Here is a 26612-nt window from a genome sequence, read left to right as displayed (position 1 = left end):
TGTCGCAGTGTTCATATTCGCGGAGGGGTAAGCATATATGTTGCTAATAACCATATTTTTAAGGAAATTGACCTGAAGAATTTCTGCAATGAACTCCATTTTGAAGTTACTGGTGTAGAACTCACAGAATTCAATCTGATCGTGGTCTCCCTTTATAGATCACCAGATGGTAGTACAGAAATATTTCTGCAGTCATTGGAGAAACTTTTAATCTTTCTCTTTCGATTAAAGTGCAAGTTAATCTTGTGTGGAGATGTAAATGCTCATTTTGACGTTACTACTAATAAAGCTACAGTAGAAAGATTTCTGAATGTATTAAGGCAATTTGACATATATTGCACAAACAACAAGCCTACACGTGGAAATTCATGCTTGGATAACATAATTACCAATTTGAAACCACATGAATATATTATAAAAGTCATACGACCATCTTTATCTGATCATGATGCCTTACATTTTGAGTTTTCGGTGAGTAAGGCTATTTCTTACACACATAATAGGCCTAGTCAATTAAAAACCGTTAGATTGATTACTCCCAAGAACATAAGTTACTTTATGCAACTCCTCGAAGGGGAACAGTGGTGCCAGTCTTTTTCACCTGATTTAACAGCTACTAACTGCTTTGAAAATTTTTTCGAACGATTTTTGACCTTATTTGAGACTAGTTTTCCACTCAAGAAGGCTAAAAAATTAAAAGCTAGTACAGCTAATATGAGTTTTAAAAAAGGTTCTGTTTCAACTGGTTGGTATTCACCGGAGCTAGCAGCAATGAAGAACCAAATACTACTTTGTAAAGACATGTGTAATAAATATAGCAACGATCAGCTCTTGCTATTATTTAAGAACCTGAAAAGACACAACAGACTTGCACTACGAGCGGCTAAAGTACAGAAAAATGAAGAAATAATTGAACATTCTTACAACAAATGTAAAGCGGCCTGGAATATCATAAATAAAACAGCTAAACGCAGTCCGGTCAACAATCTTGGTAGCAGCATCCAGCCTGATGACTTCAACAACTATTTCATCACTGCTGTAGAAGATATAAGTTCAAAAGTCAAAGCTTCCCCGGAGAGTGCAGTGCAGTGTCTTAAAAGTGTAAATTTGGTGTCAGCCAATTCGTGTTGTGTCTTTTCACCAGTTAGCTCGAATGAGGTGTTTAACATAATAATCTCGTTAAAAAATTCTTCATCCAGAGATGTCTACTTACTGTCTAGTGACTTAATAAAAAAGGCTGCTTCGGTAATTATTGAACCATTAACTTGTTGTTTTAATACATGTATAAATTATGGTGTTTTTCCAAATAGTTTAAAGTTTTCTAGAGTGGTACCTATCTTTAAAAAGGGTAATCCAGATATACCCAGTAGTTACCGTCCGATCTCTTGTATCCCAGTCATAGGGAAAGTCTTAGAAAAAATTCTTAAAATACAAATTTGTAAATATTTTGAGTCTTCTGGTTTGTTTAATGATAGTCAGTATGGTTATCGTCCTGGTAGATCAACTACACATGCCATTGATGGCTTAATTAATCAACTTTTACTGACCTTAGAGAGTAAAAACGCTGCCCAGGTCACCTTATGTGACCTGAGTAAAGCATTTGACACAGTCAACCATGTAATTTTATTGAGTAAGTTGGAGTATTATGGTTTCTATGGCTAAGATTTGGAAATTTTGAAGTCATCTTTCAGAGCGTAAGCAATTGGTCGACCACAATGGCAGTTTGACTGAAGTTTTAGAATTTAAGTTAGGAGTACCTCAGAGGTCTGTTTTAGGGCCTATACTCTTTCTAGTTTTAATTAATGACCTAAGCAATAATTTGTCCTGTTACTCTACAATATATGCAGATGATACAACATTGTTATCTTATCATAATGATGTGGAACAGCTAAAAATAATCTCAGAAAACACATTGTTAGAGGCAACTTATTGGTTTTAAACTAATGGACTATTCCTAAATAAAGAAAAAACGCAGCATCTGTTGGTAACCTTAAAAACAGAAGATCTCTTAGATTCATTAACTACAGTGAAGCTTTTAGGTGTAAATATTGATTCTAATCTGTCATGGAAAACTCATATAGCCTATATTTGTAGGAGATTGTCTAGAGTAATTTATTTACTTGCAAACTTTAAAAATAATGTGTCTCCAAGATATTTAAGAATGGCCTATTTTTCATTTTTTGAAAGTATTATAAGATATTGTTTAATTGTGTGGGGTAATGGAATAGGCATTCAAAAGGTTCTTATTGTACAAAAAAAAGCTATACGAATCATAACTGGCTCTAATCCGCGTGATCACTGTCGACCTCTTTTTAGGCAATTAAACATTTTAACTGTTGTAAATTTGTATATTTTTTATGTATTAATGGTAATAAAGAAAAATCTGCATCTTTATACACAAAGAAATGCCATACACTCTCATAATATACGAAACCAAGAAAGAATTGAGCTGCCTAGATTAAGACTTTCAAAATCAATGAATTACCATAAAAACATGGGAATAAGGCTTTTCAATAAGTTACCAGTTTCTTGGAAAAATTTAAACCATTGTAAATTTTCAGAGAGATTACATGAATGGCTTGTAAATAATCCACTGTACAGCCTAGAAGAATATTTTAAATTTAATTTTAACTCTTAGTCTAGATTGTGTATAGGCTAGTGAGTACTATTGCTTAATAGGATTAAATTTTTAAAACACTATTGTGACAAATTAGTCAACTAATAGTTTCTAGTATTGACGATGTCTATTGCTTGTTATGTGACTTGCCGAAGGATAAATAAATGTCTTTATTATTGTCTTTATTGACCACATCCTCCTTATTCGCCAGACCTCGCTCCTAGTTACTTTCATCTGTTCGGTTCACTCAAAGAATCAGTGGGCAGCAGGCATATCAGAAGTGACAAAGAGGTCAAAGGCCCGGTGAACAAGGAGCGAGACACACAACCAAAAGAATTCTTTCATCGCAGTGTCTATGCCCCAAGCAATGGAATACAAGTCAGCGAGACTAAGTCGAAAAATTACATGAAATTTTGTTGTTTATTTTTTCAATCAAAAGTATGAACATTTTAAGATTTTCATTTGAATCACCCTCATATTATTAGAAATAGATATGCAATTCACCACTATGACTAAAGGGCAATCATTGTAAATTGCATACTGTGGTGTAAGGCTAGGAAGGAGATGCAGGCAGAGGAATTTAGTCTAACACAAGATCATCATGCAAATGAAGAAAACAGTTTCCAGGCATGTCATGTACAATATTTGATAAAGACACTAGTTTTGTAAAGTTCTATTTGAAAGAAGTTTCAAAATATGATAGTTAACTTGTACTAAAATGAATATTTATTGTCTACATTCGAAAGTAGGCCTCATTCTATGTGTCAATCAACAGTTCCTCTTCCTGCTGAATATCAAACATGGGTCCAGCAAATGTATTCCACAATGTAAAATAAAACATACTATGACACTATTCTACTAGATTACTGTATATGAAATTTTAATGACAATCAGAAATTTCCTTACTTTTTATGATTTAAAAATCTTAATTTGCAAATACCTAAGAACATATTATGTATAATAAAAGAGAACGTGATTAATTACAACATAAAATCACATAGTTTAATAATGTTTTGAGGTCCAGTAGCTGAGTATTAAAGTTTACTTGAACACTGTAACATACTGCAACTGGTTAATAACAGAAGATTACAAAATTATTCAACCAAATTATTTACAAAAAAGTATATAACAATAAATCACTACACTTTATGCCATTAGACCGTTATCTGTTATGACAAATTTAAAGACAGATTCAGTCAAAAATGTTTTCTCACAAATGGAAATTTTATCTGTCTGTATTATGTATATATTCGGATGTACAAATATGCTGAGCAACTTACTGGATCTTCAATGATTAACAGTGGCAGTAATTACAATGACTGATTTAAATTTAAAGTTGATAAACACAATTTGGAATTTTGTACTAAAAAAACTTCTCATAGTGGACAAAAACGTTTGAAATACATTTAAAGAAGTCTCCACGTTATTCAATCGTGGAGTTCCTCAATCACAAGAAGGATGGTGTAATTGTAATAAATTTATTACACCAGGCTTAATGTGAGTTAGTTGTAAGGATTCACCATTTGTGTGATTCTATTCTCATGAAGTGTCTTGTATATCAAGATGGAATAAAGATATTTTGAATAGAACGGAATTGAATCTATGAACAAGTAAAAGTATTTGCTAACACCTTACAAATTTAATATGTAATAGCATTTTCACATCTTTCTAAAACATGAACTGCAAAAAAGCTTAATCTAAGAGTGAGAAAAGAGTCGGGTACCTCTGAAGCAGCGTCCATGTCCGGTACAATACTGAGTCCAGCCATGGGGTTTGCAAGTGTGATGCGCACCTCTGCGTCTGACCTGTCTAGCAAGTGTACTCTCAGCTTGTAGGCTGTCTGCCACACCCACACTGTGACGGCCTGCTCGCTGCTGCTGGGCCGCACCATCAGAGCTGCCAGTGTTGCCATCTACACAATCACGTCTTCAATATACTTCCTCACACATTAGGCTTTTAAATTATCCACCAAATAAATATTCCAGCTTGGTTGTCCGATTTAGGTCAGGTTTATAACATTTTACTCTAGTATTAAAATTGTAAAAATTACAAAAGAGTTGGTATCCAGTAAATCTGTTGTTATAACTGTACTGTTATTTAACTTTAAAATTTTTTTCTTAATATTAAATGACATCACAGAAATTTTTAGATTATATATTATTTGTCATAACCACTATGCAAAGTTTGAGATTTTTAACTTTACTAGTTCTATAGATAATTATTTAATAACAAAATGGTAGCTAGCAACTAAACTACTCATTTCTTGACCTATGTTTTTAAAACACTTTTTATTGGGATAATAAGTACTATCAGCCACAGAAGTTTGTGACACTCTTTTTTGAACACCCTATAGACCTGGTGTCCCACGAAGATTACTTGCCCATTTATGCACGTAACATTTTCAAACTCTACACATTCATTAAATAAGGTTTAAAAGTATTCTGTAACAATTTCAGCTCTCTGGCAATTGTTGAAACAAAATGGTGGCATTTTGAAAAACTACACTAAGTTATCTCACAGAAAGAAATCACACACAGGTAAATCTGGGAATCGGGGTGGCCAATCTAAAAAATCACTTCCACGACCACAATCCAATGGCCATGAAGGTTGTCATTCACTAATCGCTTGACAGGATTTTTGAAATGAGGAGGAGCACCATCAAGACAATAGACAATAGACAAATTCTTTATTGACATATTCAGTTGATAATAGTACACTGCGTCATATAGTACATATCATGTTTCTAATTAAATTAAATTATTTAAGAATTCATTTTCTGAATAAAATAGTCTTTCTTGTAGCCAGTTGGTCAGTGCATTTTTAAGACATTTTGGTGGTTCTTTTCTTAGAGGTTCTGGAAGTTTATTGAAGTAAAGAGCTCCTTTGTATGACGGCTTCTTTTCAGAGAGACTCAGGTGGTGAACTGGAAGAGTAAAGTTTAAAGCGTTACGAGTGTAATGCTGATGGAAGTCTCTGTTTCTGGTTTTTCTTGAGTTGACAGCAAGCAGGATTACTTCTTGAATGTAGAGGTTTACTATGGTGAGGATCTTCAGTTGTTTGAATGCATCACGGCAGCTTTCTTGAAACTGGAGTCCTGCTAGGCATCTTATTGCTTGCTTTTGCTGTTTGAGGACTCTCTCCATGTTGTATTTGGTGGCACCTCCCCACACAGCTATGCCGTATCTGAGATGTGACTCAAACAATGAAAAATAAGCAATTTTAGCTCAGTCTTTGCTGCTGATTTGTTTTATTCTACGTATTACATAGATGCTGGTGCTTAGTTTTTTGCAAAGCTGTTCGATGTGTGGTTTCCAGGTTAAGTGTTCATCAATTAGTATACCAAGGTGTTGTGTTTGCTTTTTTGGTTCTAGGATGGGGGTTGGAAAATTTGTGTTTTTGTGTTTTGTAGAAAAATGTATTAGGGACGGTTTTACTATTGTTTAATATCAAATTGTTTGAGTGGCAGTACTGTTTAGTTGTGTTTAAAGTGGTGATTAGGTTTTCAGAAAGTTCTTGATTACTTTTGTTGGCTATTGTAATGACAGTGTCATCTGCATACATAACTGTGTGACAGAGGTGTCCCAAGTAATTGGGCAGATCGTTAGTAAGAAGCAGGAATAAGACTGGTCCCAGTACCGATCCTTGTGGCACTCCCAGCTGTACATTAGTAACTTGTGATTGGGCTTTTTGTAATAAGTTGTTCTTGATGTAGTCAATTTCTACTAACTGTTTCCTGTCATTTAGGTAACTCCAGAACCAGTCTGCTGCCTTTCCTTTTATACCCAAGTTCTTTAGTTTTTTAATGAGTACTTTGTGGTTTAGACATTCAAATGCTTTTGTAAAATCAAGGAATAGACTGGTAGCAATGCAGCCTTCTTCTAATTGGTCTATGACATGTTCTACAAGTTGTATTAGGGCTGTGGTTATGGATCAACCTTTTATAAATCCATGTTGATTATTAGTTAAGAGGTTATTGTGTTCAAGGTGTTCCATTAGTCTTTTAAAAACAACTTTTTCAATGATTTTTGAAAATGTAGATATTAGCGAAATGGGCCTATAGCAGCTCATGTCAGTGGTGGGTCCTTTTTTATATTTTGGGCATACTTTGGTTATTTTTAGTTTGGTAGGAAAAATTCCCTGTTGTAGTGATCTGTTTACAATGTGAGTAAGGGGACCGGATAGTTCTTTTTTACAGGTTTTAGCAAATTTTGATGAGATTTCGTCTGTGCCAGAAGAGGTTTTTGGTTTTAAAGAATCTATTGCCTTCTCTATTTCATTTATTGTTGTCTGTTTAAATTGGAAAGAATTGTTTATAAGTGGTGGTGGTGGTGGTGGTGGATCCTGTTTTGGGGTTTGTAATATTTAAGTGATTGTTTTGGAGGGTTGTATATGCTATGGAGGAGAAACAGTTGTTAAGGCAATTTGTTATTTCTATGGGGTCATATATTATTTTACCCTCTTTGTGGAGATAAATTTGATTGTTTGAATTATGTCTGGCTGTCTTTTCATTATTTATTATCTGCCAGAGGGCCTAAGATTTATTTTCTACATTGCTTATATGTGCTGCTCTAGATTCTTTTCTGAGGGTTTTAAGCTTCATGTCATAATCCTTTTTCCTGTTTGCTGTCTCTGTTTTGTCCTCAGTTAGTCCAGTGCATTGTCTTTTTCTAAGGCTTGAATGTACCTATCTTTAAGTCTTGTACACTCATCGTCCCAGATCTGGTTCTTGTAGCATTTATTCTTCAATGTTTTCAAAGGGTAGGAGCTGTCAAGAGCTGTTTGGATGATATTATGAAATATATTAAAGGCTGTGTTTTCTATTTGATGTTTCATGTGCAATTCTTGTGGGTGGGAGTTGTATCCTTGAAATGTTAAATGAAGTGAGAAGTTCCTCTAGTTGAGTTTTGTCATTGCTTGCTTGTAAATTTTCAACATTTATGTCTCCCATGATTACTATTTGTCTGTGTGTGTTAAGGACTTAGTCTAATTCTTATGTCAGGATGTCAATAGCTTGTTCTACTTTTGCACTTGGTGGTCTATAAACTCCTAGCACATTTATTGTTTCCTTCTTTTTGAGTTTGATTTCAAAAAGGGCTGTCTCACAGATAAGCTCTGTATCTTCTTTACTAGTTTCAATCATCTTTATACAGTTTTCAAGGCCTTGTTTAGCATAACCTACTACACCTCCTTTGATGTGTTTTTTTCTTGAAAAGCCTCCAACAAGAGAATAGCCTTCTATGCTTGTTTTCTCTAAGTTTTCTTGTGAAAGTACATGTTCCGTTAATATTAAAAAATCTGGTTTACTGTCGCTCAGGAAATGATTTAACCTGTCAGTTTTGTTTGATAGCCAGTTAATGTTTTGATAAAGAAGTGTTAAGTTTGTTGAGCTTAATATTTAGATTTTTTGATGTGGCTGTTGTTACGGTTGCTCTTTTCCCTTCAAGAGGACCTCTAAGAGTTATTGTTCTGTGTTTCTTCAGAGTTGTCAGAATATGAAATCATTGTGATTGTTTCAGGGCAAGTGCTATTTGAATTATATAGACAATGTAGAACCTCTTGTCTTGTAGTTTTCTCAGTTAGCTTCTCAGTGTGGTTGTTATAAAAGTCTGCTATAGTTTCACCAGGTCTAAGTTTAGTGGCTGTGATGGGAGGTGACATTGTTACTTTGAGTTTTTCCGGGGTTCAGACTGTTGTAAAACATTTCCAACTTTTATTTTTTTTGAGTGTCTTGATTTCTTCTGTTTCTTGGTGGGGTAGGTTTATTGGCGTATGTCTTATTGGGTTAAATGGAGGGATAAGTGGCTCGATACTTTAATGCTTGAAGTGAGACACTAAAAACATTTGTTTTCAAGCTTTGTTTGTGTTTTTTCAGGGCCATCTCTTACTTGGATTCGTGTTGTAATCTGGTTATTTGTCAAAATGTGGTGGTTCATTTTTGTCTTCTGGATTGTCTGGTTCCAGGGGTTAGGTTGTTGTTGGTTGTCTCAGAAGTTGTCGAAGGGTGGTGGTTCAGTTTTTGTCTTCTGGTTTGTCTGGTTCCAGGGGTTAGGTTGTTGTTGGTTGTCTCAGAAGTTGTCGAAGGGTGGTGGTTCAGTTTTTGTCTTCTGGTTTGTCTGGTTCCAGGAGTTATGTTGTTCTCGGTTGTCTCAGGAGTTGTCAAAGGGTATTGGTTCAGTTTTTGTCTTCTGGTTTGTCTGGTTCCAGGGGTTAGGTTGTTGTTGGTTGTCTCAGAAGTTGTCGAAGGGTGGTGGTTCAGTTTTTGTCTGCTGGTTCGTCTGGCTCCAGGGGTTAGGTTGTTGTTGGTTGCCTCAGAAGTTGTCGAAGGGTGGTGGTTCAGTTTTTGTCTTCTGGTTTGTCTGGTTCCAGGAGTTATGTTGTTCTCGGTTGTCTCAGGAGTTGTCAAAGGGTATTGGTTCAGTTTTTGTCTTCTGGATTGTCTGGTTCCAGGGGTTAGGTTGTTGTTGGTTGTCTCAGAAGTTGTCGAAGGGTGGTGGTTCAGTTTTTGTCTTCTGGTTTGTCTGGTTCCAGGAGTTATGTTGTTATCGGTTGTCTCAGGAGTTGTCAAAGGGTATTGGTTCAGTTTTTGTCTGCTGTTTTGTCTGGCTCTAGGAGTTATGTTGTTCTCGGTTGTCTCAGGAGTTGTCAAAGGGTATTGGTTCAGTTTTTGTCTGCTGGTTTGTCTGGCTCCAGGAGTTAGGTTATTATCTGTTGTCTCAGAAGTTGTCAATAGATAATGGTTCAGATCTGAAATGCCTCCAGGGGGTGCAGTGGTCTTGTGGTTTGTGGAGCTGGGTAAGTTTTCGAGTAGTCTTAGCCTAATTTTTATTTGTTCAATTTCAACAAACAGATGAGTGTTACTCTCAGTAGATGGAGTAGTGTTGCTTGTTTGTGTTCCAGCGTCCTCTGTAATTTTGTTACGTTCCTTGTTTGGTTCCAATTTTTGTAGTTTAAGGGTTTCTATTAGTTTTTGTTGCTTCTTTATTGTTTTTTCGTATTTTTTTTATTGTTTCCTCTTTTTCTTAATCATGGTCTTCAAAAGTTACACATAGTATGTAGGTCAGCACCGCTGACATAGTATGTAGGTCAGCACCCCTGACGTAGTATGTAGGTCAGCACCGCTGACGTAGTACGTAGGTCAGCACTGCTGACATAGTACGTAGGTCAGCACCGTTGACATAGTATGTAGGTCAGCACCCCTGACATAGTATATAGGTCAGCACTGCTGACATAGTACGTAGGTCAGCACTGCTGACATAGTACGTAGGTCAGCACCGTTGACATAGTCTGTAGGTCAGCACACCACTGACATAGTATGTAGGTCAGCACACCACTGACATAGTATGTAGGTCAGCACCGTTGACATAGTCTGTAGGTCAGCACACCACTGACATAGTATGTAGGTCAGCACACCACTGACATAGTATGTAGGTCAGTACCGCTGACATAGTATGTAGGTCAGTACCGCTGACATAGTATGTAGGTCAGCACCACTGACATAGTATGTAGGTCAGCACCACATAGTATGTAGGTCAGCACACCACTGACATAGTATGTAGGTCAGCACCACTGACATAGTATGTAGGTCAGCACCACATAGTATGTAGGTCAGCACCGCTGACATAGTATGTAGGTCAGCACCGCTGACGTAGTACGTAGGTCAGCACTGCTGACATAGTACGTAGGTCAGCACTGCTGACATAGTACGTAGGTCAGCACCGTTGACATAGTCTGTAGGTCAGCACACCACTGACATAGTATGTAGGTCAGCACACCACTGACATAGTATGTAGGTCAGCACCGTTGACATAGTCTGTAGGTCAGCACACCACTGACATAGTATGTAGGTCAGCACACCACTGACATAGTATGTAGGTCAGTACCGCTTACATAGTATGTAGGTCAGTACCGCTGACATAGTTTGTAGGTCAGCACCACTGACATAGTATGTAGGTCAGCACCACATAGTATGTAGGTCAGCACACCACTGACATAGTATGTAGGTCAGCACCACTGACATAGTATGTAGGTCAGCACCACATAGTATGTAGGTCAGCACCGCTGACATAGTATGTAGGTCAGTACCGCTGACATAGTATGTAGGTCAGCACCGCTGACATAGTTTGTAGGTCAGCACCGCTGACATAGTATGTAGGTCAGCATCTTGTTACATATGGTGTGGCACCAGTGAGATTGTCTTAGCAGTGATGAGTTTCAATCAACAACTGTTGTAAACAGTGACGCATACAAGCAACCGTGTGTTGGCAGTTTTTGTGACATCACTGATTTAGTTCTCTTTTTATTAGTATTGTATATTGAGTTAAACCTTTCTGTAATAATTATTTGCCTTAGTTATTGACATAAATATTATCATGATATTTGTTTAAAGCTCTTAGTTGTGATTAATTGTCTTGGTTAATGAGTTTAAGCTACTAAGTAAAGCTTGTGTAGCAGTGTGTCTTGTTTCTTGGAAATGTTCTTGTGTTCAAGGTATTAAAGTCTTGGTTTCTCATTTTAAAGTCAACTTACAGTAGAGAGGTATGTTTTGTAGAGTAGCCAGGTAGGTATTTGTTGGTTTTTACAACCTAAACTTCACTAAAAAGAGGGAGCACTATAACGTGAATGATGAATGTCCGTCATCTTAGATTTGATTTTACCACCATCTTGTTGGAAGATTACTTGATCCATTTCTGGTACCGTAAAATGAGGCAAGACTTGTTCATTTAAAACCTGTTCATACCTATTCCCAGTCCTTGTACTGTCTGAAATGTTGTATGATAGCACCCCAATACAAATGACTGCTGTCCAAACAGTAATTCCTTTTGATTTCAGTAGAGTCTGTTCAAGAATGTGTGGATTACCGGTGGTGTAATAATTACAATTATGCCTATTTACAGCACCATTGCGGTAGAAAGTGGACTCGTCTGAAAAAAGTTTGAGTGTACCAATTAGGATCTAGCTCATGGAACTCAATGATACGAGAACTAATTTCCACTCTCCTGTCCGGATCATCTTCAAGAAGATTATGGACCAGGTGACTTTTGTAAAATTTAATTTTGTTTTTCTTAATTATTCTCTGTACTGAAAACTTTGGAACACCAGTTTCAAGTTCAACCTTCCTTAGTGATTTCGGTTTACCTGGAGAGCGGAGCATTGATGCGCATACTAGTACTTCTCTTTCATCATTTGATGCTCTAGAGTGCTTTTTTACGACACTTGCAGTTTCTAACAAAAGATTTTTCCAATTAGGTATTGTTGGATTGCTACGTGGTTCAACTCCTGGGTAGGCAACCTGAAATTGTCTAATTGCTTCTGTAATGTTGCCAAAAGCAATATTCCACGCATAACATTTCACTTTTTGTTCAACATTAAAAGTGAATTTCAATACCAGTAAAAATGTAATGGAGGAGTTTAGGTTATGTTTTTATAGCACAAGCAATATTCTTCAATCAAACAGCTGTTTTCAACAATGAGTGCTAGTAATCAAATCAAGTAATTCAAGAAATGAATTTTTGGTAAAATTTTCAATATGTCACCATTTTGTTTCTACAATTGTTAGGGAACTTTAATTTTCACAGAATATTTTTAAAACCTACTTTATTAATTTTGTATAGTTTGAAAATGTTTGGTGCATAAACGAGCAAGTAATATAAAATCAAACGTTTAAACCTCTTCGTGGGACACTATTTATATAAATTGTTATCTGATCGGGCCAATATATTATTTTATAAGGTTTAATTGAAAACTCGGATGCCGGCTCGATTTACCAAACATATATTACGCATTCATTTAGATGTTTGATGCTGACAATCCTTTATCCAACTGTCAGTGTTTGTTGTTGATATTGAGATTATGCGTTCTAACGTCTTGATTGTAAGATTTGCAGTTTTCTTTGTTTAGTAAGTTCTCCCTGACAACTATCGGAAACAGCCTGAGAGCCACATCAGTTTGGTTACAGTGACAATGAGTATGAGTGACTTTGAAGAACCAAGTTCAGAAGATGAGGATCCAAATAAGGATAAATCTTATGACTTTGCTTTATTACACTTTGAAATTTTAAAACTGGGTTGAGGATGAATTTAATATGGAATTAGAATATCAAATTATCTACTTGTAGAGCTTGGTAAAATTCATACATCCCTAATATTGATATGATGTAAGTTCAATTCATATATGAGCTTCATAATACTAACCTAAAACCTATTGACATTACAATATACTGCCAAGAGCTTTCATTTGAGATACCAATGATAACAATCCAAACAAAATTTTAAAACGCTTACTTACACCCTAAACGTGATATATGACTACTGTCCAGCAAATAGCCTAGTAGCAAACCCTACTAAAACAAAACAGATCAACTTCAGTAGAAGAGATGAACAAATCCCAGCCGTTCGTGATATTGACCAAACTGACCTTCTGGGTCTCACCCTAGACTCAAATTTGACACATACATTGATACAGCAAAGATCGCATGCTTGAGATATGGTTTAGTGGTCTGTGTTAGCACATCCGATACCAACTTAACTCATATACTCGCATGCAGAAGTCAGCTACAAGATCATTAGCAAACCGAAAGCACGAGACAGTTGCAGAGAAGAATTTAGAATTTTATTATATGTAGATTACAATTAAGATACAGAAACTTTTTAGTTCAACGTCATAATATAGCTTTGTAGGTGTAAAGCTATACAACTTACTACCACCTGAAATCAAGAAGGGGAATCACATTTCCTTAAAGCAGAGACTACGTAGCTGGCTCATGTCCGAAACCATCTACAGCCTGGATGAATTTGTTGAGAGAGCAAGGAGTGCACATCTCAGATGAACTTTTCCAAAATTGCTCTACTTATCTCTTCTATAGCTTATTTCTGAGTTATGACTGTTTAAATATGTAACACTATACTGTTCTTTACGATCATGTAAATAAAAAGATTTGTCTATTGTCTATAAAAATAACTATGGCAAATTATTACCCGAATTTAGAATACAGAGCCTAATAAATTCATTATCGAGAGAACTGCAACACCTTCAGAATAAAAATCAAATAGAAAAAGTTTAAAAACTATTTTATCTTTATAGATAAAGGACGAGATTTTTAGTTTAATAACACAATTCTTTTTAAAAAGTATAAATAAAGTCATACGATTCAGCAATCCATAAATTCAGAGTAACGCACTCACAAGCAACTTTAGCCAGTGCTCACACAAAATAATCACTATTAAAATGTTCAAGAAGAAACAATATACAAAATAATCATATCTTCCGATTCAGGTTTATGGCCCATCACATTAGCTTCATTTTCAAACAAAAAGAATTTCTGTATTTGTTATTGTAAGAATAAATATGTTTAATACCTACAAATTATTTTAACTTGTTTATTATTATAGGAATTATTTATTGCTGAATTAATGTAATTAACATTAATATAGATATATTTATGTAAAACAATATGTATGTGAAGTATGTTTAATATATTCAAAAAACGGTTTTTTATCAAATGTTCTCCCTTGATTAGCAATGCTAGGGGGTTAGATATAGTTATTCCTATACTGCAATGTAATCAATCCATTTCTGAAAATAAATGAATTTTCAATTATATCATGAAATAATATCTCACAGCTAAGAGTGGTTTGAAACCTTTAGCTGTCTGCTCCCACTGATCAAATTTGATTTAACGATAACAAACCAAAACCATTATATCCTTAATAACAAATAATACAGGTAAAGGAATTAGAATGAAATTGGTTCGGTATCAGCCCATCCCTACCGTCAATTGTACGTCTCTAGGTAATGACTACATACAGAAGTAGTGTCTACCTGTTTAACAGTATCAGATATGGTGTTACCCTCCGGTGGACTTTGAGGACAATACTGCACAGCTGTCTTCAGCACCATCATTGCGATACGGACGTGAACAGCTCGTGATAAGAACAGCTCATGGCTACAAAACATTTTTTTAATTATAACTCGTATGGCTACTTATTCATTAGTGTAACCGATTAGGTACTTGTGTATGGACTTGAACAACTAGTGACAAGAATAGCTCATGCTTAAAAAGTTTTAATTATTACTTGTATGGCTACTTATTCATTAGTGTAACCGATTGGGTACTTGTGTATGGACTTGAACAACTAGTGACAAGAACAGCTCATGCTTAAAAAGTTTTAATTATTACTTGTATGGCTACTTATTCATTAGTGTAACCGATTAGGTACTTGTGTATGGACTTGAACAACTAGTGACAAGAACAGCTCATGCTTAAAAAGTTTTAATTATTACTTGTATGGCTACTTATTCATTAGTGTAACCGATTAGGTACTTGTGTATGGACTTGAACAACTAGTGACAAGAACAGCTCATGCTTAAAAAGTTTTAATTATTACTTGTATGGCTACTTATTCATTAGTGTAACCGATTAGGTACTTGTGTATGGCTTGAACAACTAGTGACAAGAATAGCTCATGCTTAAAACAAGTTTTAAATTATTACTTGTATGGCTACTTATTCATTACTTTTGTAGTAATATCTTTAAGTAATGTTTTAGCTAGATAAATAGTAAACTATTGTTTTTCAAAACAATTCTGTTTAGTGCTTTACTATTGTCATTTTTAAGTGTATTTCATGTACAGTTGATGGAATAAACATTCATTCATTCACTAGCTAGTGACAAGAACAACTCATGGCTAGAAACATTTATTATAATTACTTGCCTGTTCATTCGTAAATGTAACTTTTGGGTACTCGTGTACGGACTTGAACAACTTGTGATAAGAACAGCTCATGGCTACAAAAAATCTTTTTAACTATTACTTGTATGGCTAATAATTATTCACTAGTCTAACCATTTGGGTACTTTTTGTATACAGATGAAATTCTAGATAAGTGAGTCTTGCTCTTTTCTAATCAGAAACATCAAAAATTGCTCATTTATTTATATTAACCATTTCCCCTGAAAAGGCCAATCCTAGACATTATTGTATTATTTCTTATCTACACAGTCATGACTGGTCACATGGACACTCACCACTCACCACTCTGCCACTTTCCACTGGCATATTTCCCCCACCTACTCGAAATTGTTTTGTCAACATATGCCTGACATGGATGTGGTAGCCATTAAAAAGATAAATCACATACATTTGAATAATCTCTTTCTACTAAAACTGTGGAGCTATATAAAATAAATATGTGTAGCTTGATGGAACGTATTACCTAATTACAAAAGTATGAGTCAATATTACTTTCACTATTTGACTCATTCTCATCAAAATCTAGCAATAAATCTACTTTCTTCTCATTTCTAATTTCATCCAAAAACTAATTTGTACACTTCAATCGTTTGAGCAAGTTAGCACAGCACGGAGTGCAAATAGACAGATTACGTTGTTAAGACCAAAACAGGTGATACAAGTGTAGGTGATTATAGCTTATAGAACAGATACAAAAGATGGGAAGTAACAATTATAAATTAAAATAGTAATGTTTCCACGGATACAGAATGTTGAGGTCACTTCTGGTTGTCTAACGCCTTAGAGGAATATTCATAATGACCCCATCTGAGTACAAAGGTTTAAAGGGAACGGAAAGAACACTAGAGGCATTGTTTGGTGTAAACCTTTAGATAAATTTTATCTTTACCAATTGAAGACATGAGTTTACAAGAGTTTTGTGGATATTAGAAATTAGTGGTTTTACAAATTACAGATAGCAAACTGTGATAGTATAACCATCCAATTACCTGTTGGGGAAAAGAGCTTCAAAATAGGACCACTCTAACTCCAAAGTACTGAACAGAATCTTGCATGATAAAAAATGAGTTTAAGCAGTGGAGTAAAACTTAGGATTAGTTTCATAGCTCAAATATGATATGCATCAGATGCAGATGAGAAAAATATATTAAACACTTAAATTTACATTAAAACACAGTTGACAGAATCTCAACTTGTTAAGATTATCTTCCAGAATTGGATTTTATCATTGGCCAAAAGTAATATTTACTAGCCAGAGTAAAAACTTATTAACAAGAATGTTATTTCATTAATATTTCCGTACGCAATATAGCAGGTGTCCAACCTTGTTCACCCTAGGACTAGACTGCTGGAGTCTCAATAAGCCAAAAACATTCGAAGTCTAACTCTAGCTTTACAATATATGAATACACAGTATAATCTAAATTAGACCTACATATTCTGTTGTAAATAATGTCTGTAACGTTTAACAATACAATACAAATATATTCTCTAAGTAGTTACAAAACTTAAAAGTAGTAACACGAAAGTTAGTGTTCTTGTACATAAATAACTTAAAAAACTGTTATTTATGGAAAATATGCATTAAAATATCCATTATATACGTACATTGGAATATAATTGTCTATAGTAGCTGTGGTAACTGCTAAGGGATATGGAGGCTGTAATTTGTAGCTATCTGCAGGTAACAGTTGAACTCACCTGAGATCATCAGTGGCGTAGCCCAGGTTGAGACTGGAGATGATGTGCCTTGCTAGAGCGTGTCTAACAGAGGTGATGCCTGACTGCAGCAGCCAGTGTTCCAGGATGGTGAGGTCCGAGTCTTTGGGCCGCCACAGGCTCAGTGGAAGGTCTTTTACCAGGTAAAGGCATAACTGCAACAGAGTTCAGTGTCGGAACGGAAAATGTGATTCTGGCATACACCAGCAAAACAATACAAATAATGATGTCATAAATGTTACTTTCATATCAAATTTAGACAGAATCAAAGAATCAAGAATTTAATTGTCTTTAAACATAATTTGTGTAATGCACAAAGTCAATATTAAATTAGCAACAACAATAATAAAATACCCAAAAATCTAATGCATCAATATAAAATAGTCGACAATACCAATAAGTCTATAACTGTAACAATAATTACAACAACAACAAAATAGAATTGAGAAACCTTTATTGTGATCATTGAGAACAGAATATTTGTCACAAAATAAATGAATAGTGAAAAGAATAAATTGGTTACAAATTACAATAGAATAAACTTAAACACTAGGACAAAAATTAAAAGTTAAGGATACAATAGAATTCTTCCATACTGCAGATGGACTTTTCACCAGCCAGTCATGTAGTTGTCTTTTCAGTGTCTTCGGGTTACAACTTTTAAGGTCTTCAGGAAGTTTGTTAAAAAGCTTGGCTCCAGCAAATGATGGTTTGTTTGGTGTTGAGAGTGGTTCTGTGAGCTGGTTGGTGATATGGCTGAGTTATTCTAGTTTGATGAGTGTGCACCTCCTCATTTCTCAACAAATTTTGTTTTGAGACATAAATAATTACCTTTATTATGTATATTGAGGTAACTAAGGATTTATAGGTCCTTAAAAGCTCCTCTACAGCTGTCAAAATGAGGGAGGTCGGCCATAACATTTATTGCTCGCTTTTGAAGAATTAATATCCTCTGGAGGTTGCCAGTCGAGGAGCCACCCCATGGAGTTATTCCATATCACAGATGACAGTCAAAAAGGGCAAAATAAGAAATCCTTAAGGCGGATGATAAGTCAGTTGCTTTAAATCTACTAAGGGCAAAGATGGCACAGCTTAGTTTTGGGCAGAGACTATCTACATGGCAGGTCCATGACAGTTTTTTGGACAAGAAACACCTAGATGTTTTAGTTCATCCACTCTCTCTAATTCAGGTGGTCCTTGTTATGTTATGTAAAGAGTATGAACTTGACAACAAATTAACATAGACAGAGCACATAGACCACCTGTGCAAAATAATCAGTGCTGGAATATATGTCGTCCGAAGAATTAAATACATTGGTGGACTCTCTGCAGCCAAGACAGCTTACTTCGCCCTGATGGAATCACATCTTAGATATGGCTTGACAGCGTGGGGAGGAACTTCAGCACACAACATGAACCAAATCCTTGTTCTTCAGAAGAAAGCTATAAGGATTCTTGCTAATCTTGAACCTCTACAGACTTGCAGACAAGCTTTCACCAACCTAGGAATCCTCACAGTGGTGGCTCTCTTCATACATGAAACTATAAAGCATGTAGATAAAATAAACCCTATAAGAAACCATGATCTACACCAGTATAACACTTGTCATGGTTCCAAGCTGGTCCTTCCAGTACATCGAACTACTCTCTGGGAGAAAAAACCTTCTTATGCAGGCTGTAAACTGAAGAACCACCTACCGTACTGCCTGAGAGACCTAACTGGCAATAAGCTGCACCAGGAGCTAAAGAAGTGGCTGATCAAAAAACCGGTCTACTCATTAAAGGAATTTTTTGAAAATACTGAAAAATAACATTTACTTTTATGTATTTATGACACCATTGTAATTCTTAACGAATGTGCAATAAAGAAAATTGTATTGTATTGCATTGTATTGAACAAAACAGTGCCCAGTACTCACCCTTGTGGGACTCCTCTTATAATGTTTTGTGGTCTTGACTGGGAAATTTCAGTGATAATATTTGCACTCTGCTTTATCTCGACTATTTGTTCTCGCCCAGTAAGGTGACTTTTAATCCAGCTAAGAGCTGTTCTTTTTATTCTAAGGGCACTGATCATGATAATAATAAGTTCATGAGACAAGGAGTTAAAAGCTTTACTTAAGTCAAGAAAGACAGTAGTGACAGTGTTTCCAAAATGGATATTATCAATTACTTTTTCAATGAGTTCAGTGAGAGCAGTGATAGTCGATTTACTTGGGATGAACCCATGTTGTCCTTTTGGTATTAGGTCATTATACTGAAGGGGTTCCAGTATTCTTGAAAGTACTACTTTTTCCAGTACCTTAGACACTGTTGGAACAAAGGAAATCGGTCTAAAGTTTGTTACGTCATGCTTGCTTCCTTTTTTGTGTAGTGGATAAACCTTAAACAATTTCAATTTTGAAGGAAAAACTCCCTGCATCAAGGATTTATTGATGTTATTTTGATGAAATTACATCATAGCCTGAGGAGGAGGAGGTTTTTAGAGAATTGATGACGTTCAATACTTCATCATTAGCTGCTATGTTAAATGAGAGTTCTTTTCTAAATATGCTATGTGTGTATAAAAATTAGTAGTACTTAGGTCCTTATTAAGTTTAAGGGTTTCTTCTGTGATTATTGAAAAATAAGAGTTATACTGTTCGGCTACAGTAAAAGGATCTTCTATGGAATCGTCAGCAATTTTCAACCTCCAGTCAGAATCTGGAACGTCCCGTTTGGTTGATCTTTCACTGTTAATGACTTTCCAGACAGCTTTGCTTTTATTACTTGCTTCAGCAATAAATTTTTGATTAGCTTCTTTCAAACTTTTTAAATTTTAGGTCATAGGTTTTCTTTTTCTATACAGCTATTGCTTTGTCTTCATTTTGGTCAGTAACTAAAAAATGGTCACGGGCTTGAATAACAGATGTTTGTAGCTCATTCACTTCAAGATTGAAAGCAACTTTAGCTCTATTTTTAGTTATAACTTTTTGTTAAAGGTGGACATATCATTAAGAGCTGTAGTCAAAGTCCTTATAAAGTTGTAATATGCATCTTCAGAGATTTGAGATTGGTAGACCCGTTCCCATGACTGAATTCCAAGAAGTTCATTTAAAGCTAATAGTTTCTCATTACAGGTTTCTTTAGTTTAATGCTGTTTGTTTTATTGTTGTTGAGCAGAAATCCATAGTATCAAGTTGTCCAGAGTGATCTGTTTTCGTGGATTGTTATGTCAAAATTATCAGAGGATAGGTTAGTACATAAAATATCTATTGAAGTGGCAGTTGCGGGTGTAGTCCTAGTTGCAGGTAGGTGGCATCGTGTTAGGTTAAATTGAGTAAGAACATAACAAAATTTGCTATTTTCTCTGCCCAAGGATCAGTTGAGGCTGTCAATATTAAAGTCGCCAACAACACAGATTGTACTGTTATTGCCAATAGTTCGAGAGATTGTCTAGTGGACTTCTCGGGGGGCGGTACTCACCTAAGATCTAAACATGATTTTTAAATTTATGCAAATGTCAATAACTTGTCCAGGCTTTAGAAGTTTGGCAGTATATGGTGGGCTTCTACACTCATTTACTACAGTGACAGATTGAGGTATAGGCTCTTCAGAAAAATTTTTATAACTATCGGAGGAGAGCTGCCAGTATTTGTCTGTCTTTCATGGTAAAACTTTGACTCAAGTTGCTAATCTGTTTATAAAAGTTTCTCTCAGTTACGCTGACTGCTTTTGAACTGTTTGTTTTATTCGGTGCAAAACAGAATTTGACAGCTGTTTTATGAAAAATAATAATTTAACTTGGACAAATCACATTGACAATTTATGCCTAAAGCTAAATTCATCTCTATATGCCTTACGACGAACCCATGCAACTAGCAACCTTGAATCTACTAAAATAGTGTACTATGCGCTATTTGAAAGTCATCTTAGGTATGGAATAGCAGCATGGGAAAGAAGCACAACAAAATTCAACCTTTCAAAAGTCCTCAAAATAAAAAAAAAATCAATACCTTTAATGGGCAACCTAGGACCTAGAGAAAGTTGTAGAGCTATGTTTAAAGAACTGAAAATACTTACGGTAACATCCCCCTTTACATAATAGAAACAATATTGTATTGCCAAACAAGAGACCTTCCTCGAAATGGTGACCTCCATGAGCATAATACAAGACATGGTCAAGATTTCCTACTACCTCTTCACAGAACAGCCTTATTTGAGAAAAAACCTACCTAACCTGGGAAAAACTCTTTAATGCTCTGCCAGAAGAAATCAAGATAATCTCAAGAAAATGAAGACAGCAATGAAGAACTGGCTACTGCAGAGAACCATCTATACAATAGAGGAATTCTACTCTTGGAGGCAACTCAATCAAGACCACTAATACTTTTTATAATAAGACTTAACTAATAACTATGTACATTTTATTTTAATTGACACTACTTGTAATCTTAAAGACTATCAATAAAGAATCTCTGATTTCTGATTTATGAATTGAGATGTATTACAAGTTTTAAACAGATTTTCTTGTACCGATTCTTCTTGAAGAGAAGAGGAAGATGACTGGAAAGCTGTCCTTTTTGCTACCTGTAGTAAAACACTATTTTTGCTGTTTTACATAATTTGTGGATTGTTGTTTCTTACAGAATGATACATAAGGTGCGGTTGGGATTTTGTAATGTTTAGGAGGGATTTGATATGTGCTCTCGCGGTTGTCTCTTGTTCCAATAGTTTACTTACAAGTTCCTTGTAATTTGATGTAAATTTTCCAAAAAAAATATTTCTTTCTTTCCGTTCATTTTCTAGTGTTTATTTCTCTTTGCAACGAATCAATTTTAAAATTTTTGTTAGTCAAGTCATCTTCAAGTAGTTTTATTCTATTTCAAATGACATTGGTAGTTGAGACCTATAACTAATATATATATATATATATATACATATATACAGGGTGTATATTATGTCTGGAAAACACCCAAATATATCCTTTAATAATTTAAATATAAATTTTGAAACCTCTTACAATCGTGATAGAGATTGGGCATCTACTTTTTGGAACAATGTTTTGTTATGTCACACCAACGGGGGACGTCCTGCCGAGGGTATCGTGAATATTCTTAATGGAAGCCTATACCTTGTGATACAATAATTTTAAAGGTAATAGCTTACTGAATTGAACGCCACAAACCGCATCTCAAAGGAATTATTCTATCAGAAAATAGAGCATTTTTTTAGTATTGAAAATTTACTGATGTTCAACAATGTAATTTTAACATGTTTCTTGCCACAAAATGTGTTACACTAATTTTTTAGCATTTTTTAAAATGTTCAATTAAAATAAAATAAACAATTTATTTTTAAGCTGGTTTCATTCATTAGTACAAATTTTACCAGTTTTTTATTACAATGAATAAAACTTATGAGTCACTTTCTCTGATTACTTATGAATCTGTACTTGGTGTTTTTCCAGTCAGCAGGAAGGTTTTAAAGAGACAAAGGTCACTAGCCTATGAGAAACATTATTGTGTTATTAATCATCTGGTCTACAGGTTTCATTTGTTGAGCATGGAGCTTTCACTAGACAGGTCTAAGCTTGGGAATTACAAATGGACAAAGGTCATATCATTCCTGTCCGAGTTAATCAGTGTCTCTGAAGCATTGCTGTCAACAAGTTATCTAATTACAGTAGTTCAGTTTTTATTTGGCATTTTAATGGAATTGTCTGAAAGAGAACGAATTACTCTGTTGATGATGCGAGGATATGGCGATCGTCAAAGATCTTATCGGGAAGTTTGTAATTTGTTTAATGACACTTTCCCAGAAAGGAATCCCATAAGTGTTTCAACAATATCAAAAACTATTGAGCGTTTTTGAAATGACAGGGAGTGTACGTAATCGGCCAAAGTCGGGTAGGATACAATCTGCAACAGATGAAGAACATGCACTAGATGTTTTGCAAACATTTATTGAAGACCCACATGCATCGCTCAGAAAAGCTGCACAGCAACATGATATGCACCCTATGTCTGTGAGTAAGATTTTGAAATTTAATAAATACAAACCATTTAAAGTTCATCCATTTAGTCCAACAGTTAAGTGAGGATGATTACGACAGAAGAGTTGAGTTTTGTGAACTTGTGATGCGCAAATGTGATGACAATAGAGATTTTCTGACCAACATACTATTTTCTGATGAGGCAACTTTTTTCCTAAATGGCAATGTTAACAGGCACAAGTTGCCGTTATACTGGGCTAGTGAAAACCCACATTGATTACTGAGTCCCATTCACAGCAACCCACAAAAACTGAACGTATGGTGTGGAATTTTAGGTAACAAAATTGTTTGGAACCCTTTTTCATCAATGGAAATTTTAAATGCCGAACATTACTACAATATGCTCCAAAATAAAATAATCCCAGCTATTCAAATTGCATCAGGAGAATACTTTTGATAATGTATGGTTTCAGCAGGATGGTGCTTCCACCCCATTATGGGAGACAGGTAAGAGAGTATTTGGATTTAAGGTTTCCTCATAAATGGATTGGCCGAAGAGGAGAAAATCGAATGGCCTCCAAGATCTCCGATTTGTCACCAATCGATTATTTCCTATGGGGTCATTTAAAAACCAATGTTTATAGAAGAAAGCCTCATAATTTGGAAGACCTAAGAAACAGGATTATAGAGGAGATTGCTTTGATAACTGAAGAAATGTTAGGCAACTCTGTCGAATCATTTTACACAAGATTGGCTCATTGTCAAACCGTAGAAGGAACACAGTTCGAACAATTGCTTTGACACCAAATGCAGGTAAAACGTTTGTTGTAAGACTTTTCTAACAGCATACATTATTTTTTTATTTGTAATAAGAAATCAATAACATAAGTATTTCCATAATTGTACTGTAATAAAAACTGGCAAATTTGTGCTAATAGAACCAGCTTAAAAATGAAATTTTTGTTTTATTTAATTGAACATTTAAAAAAATGCTAAAAATTAGTGTAACACATTTTGTGGCAAGAACCATGTTAAAATTACATTGTTGAACATCAGTAAATTTTCAATACTAAAAATGCTCTATTTTCTGATAGAATAATTCCTTTGAGATGGCGGTTTGTGTGGCATATCAATTCAGTAAGCTATTACCTTTAAAATTATGTATCACAAGGTATAGGCTTCCATTAAAGAATATTCACGATACCCTCGGCAGGACGTCCCCCGTTGGTGTGACATAACAAAACATTGTTCCAAATAGTAGATGCCCAATCTCTATCACGATTGTAAGAGGTTTCAAATTTATATTTAAATTATTAAAGGATATATTTTGGGTGTTTCCAGACATAATATACACCCTGTATATATATATATATATATATATATTAGTTATATAATAACTAATACAGACCAAGCTTTATCAGGCAACTTATTAAATAAGATCAAACTCAAAGTACTTACCTGCAGTCAACAAGAGGGTTCGTTGATTCCATTACAATATACAAAATTACTAATTTAACTTTACAGAAAAATAGTGGCAAGCATCTTTTGTTAAGTAGTGGAGTTTTGTGAAAGTGATAATTACATGTGGAAGAATGTTTGCTTATAGGAGCTGAAAAATCATTCTTGTCTGTTTGTTTGAATAATCATTAGTTTTATTTTTTTGATAAGGATTCACCTTAGTTTTATTTGAAGTAAGGACCAAATTATGGTATATCTTTGACATTTTTTGTGGAAAATTTACTTTTAACGTTCAGTACTCGTAAGTACAATTCTTATATTTTATAATTTATTACAGAACATTCCACCAGATTTTAAGTAGAGACTTAATTGAGTGCAGTTGGCCTTGGTACAAATAAATTTACATCACAGATCTCACAGACAAACATTTGTTAATGTACGTACATCCCTAGCAACTATTTATTATTTCATGAGTAAATGCTGTGTAACCTTTCTACAATTCAGAGGTTCTAAGATAAACCATTCACCTTCCCACAGTTGGCAGATGTGTTGAGTCTATCCAATATGTCCGAGATGAGAGGAGTATGTCTGAGTGTCAGATTAACCAGCATGATGCGGGCAGACTTGAAGCAGGAATCTCTTGTTGTAGGGCTCAGGAAGCCAATCTGAAATGTTATGTCGTTAAGCTAATGGCATCTATAGTAACTACATAAATGTACTAATAGCCATTTGTGCAACTAGTGAAAATTTTGATGGAATAGAATAAAAATAAAATAAATACAGCCTCATTAAATTCAGAATAATGTTATGACAAATGGTTCAGCCATTGTTGAATACACACAATGTAGCTTTGGTGAAAACTGGAGTTTAACTCCGTTTCAACTTTTGCTTAATAACACTGTGACTGACTTGACTTCACATTTCAGGAGTATTTTATTCCTTGGCCAAATTTATAGAGTTATGCAATGATACTATCAAGAATACAAGTACCGAGGTTCAGCTTCTGTTATGGATGAAAGTGGGAACAAGTCTGTGATTCTGGACTGAGCGTAAGGGTTTACTCATCTTCTTGGTCTAAGTGAAAAACTGACGATGAGACTTGCTTGAAGAACAAACACGCATTCCGTGGATTGGTCGGTCCCTTACTGCGTCTGCATGACGATATAAAACAACTGGTTGGAACTGCATGACACAAATTTCTCAATGATAACTATCTTGTTTTAAATTGTGTTTATGTAGAACAGTAGCTTTAAAATGTATCTTTTAAGAATTGTTATGCCGGTTCGGTGCGGATTACACTCACGATTAGGTATAAATTAAAGATATAACATTCAAGCCTCAGTAATTTAGAGGAAGGAAGGTGCTGGTAACAACCAAACTCCCCAAAACTGACAATAATACCAGCTGGTAATTCCAAAGACATGAATTATAAGTATTTTAAAAATCAAAACTGAATATTAAATGAACCACAAATTATGACATAGGTACCACATTACAATTGACACTAAGGTACACCTAACATTTAGATTTGGTTTAAAAAGACTCCAACTACTGCAACAAACTACATATTATTAATAAAACCAATTTAACTTTTAATAATAGTTTTCAAATATTAAATCAAATCAAATCAAATCAAATCAAAGAGAACTTTATTCATATACATCGAGTACAGAATATGTGTCCAATATGTATGTAAAAATTTTATCTAGTTTAAAACATAGATCAAGATAAAAATGTCATGTCCAGTTTTAAAAATTCCTCGATGGAGTAAAAAGTCCTGTCAGCAAGCCATGCACTGAGATTCCTCTTCAACGCTGACTCTCTTGTTATACTTTTGAGGTGTCTTGGTAGGAGATTGTAAAATTTTGCACCTGCATAAGATGGCTTCTTGGTAGTCATGGTGAGTCGATGAGGTTGTAAGACGAAGTCTGTCACATTGCGGGTTCCATATGAATGAATTTCGCCCAGTCTATTGTAAATCAGTGTTAAATACATGTAGAATGGTTTGTTGAATGTAAAGAGCCACCACTGTCTGAATTCCAAGGTCTTTGAAAGCACTGTCTGCACGAGTCAAGATGATTTAGACCTGCCAATA

General features: G+C 34.9%; 1 protein-coding gene across 1 annotated transcript in view; it reads right to left on the bottom strand.

Annotated features, from left to right (window-relative positions):
- LOC124369659 (ectopic P granules protein 5 homolog) overlaps positions 1-26612 on the bottom strand; it is a 335562-nt gene that overhangs the window by 204821 nt on the left and 104129 nt on the right. The window contains exons 12-15 of the mRNA XM_046827710.1: positions 25045-25182; positions 17068-17240; positions 14435-14558; positions 4341-4529 (exon numbers count right to left, since the gene is read on the bottom strand). Of these exons, the coding sequence (XP_046683666.1) occupies positions 4341-4529; positions 14435-14558; positions 17068-17240; positions 25045-25182 (624 nt within the window). The remainder of the gene's footprint in view (positions 1-4340; positions 4530-14434; positions 14559-17067; positions 17241-25044; positions 25183-26612) is intronic.

The sequence above is a fragment of the Homalodisca vitripennis genome, chromosome X (genome assembly GCF_021130785.1).
Source record: "Homalodisca vitripennis isolate AUS2020 chromosome X, UT_GWSS_2.1, whole genome shotgun sequence".
NCBI classification, from domain to species: domain Eukaryota; kingdom Metazoa; phylum Arthropoda; class Insecta; order Hemiptera; family Cicadellidae; genus Homalodisca; species Homalodisca vitripennis.
This window is presented reverse-complemented; position numbering and strand designations above follow the sequence as displayed.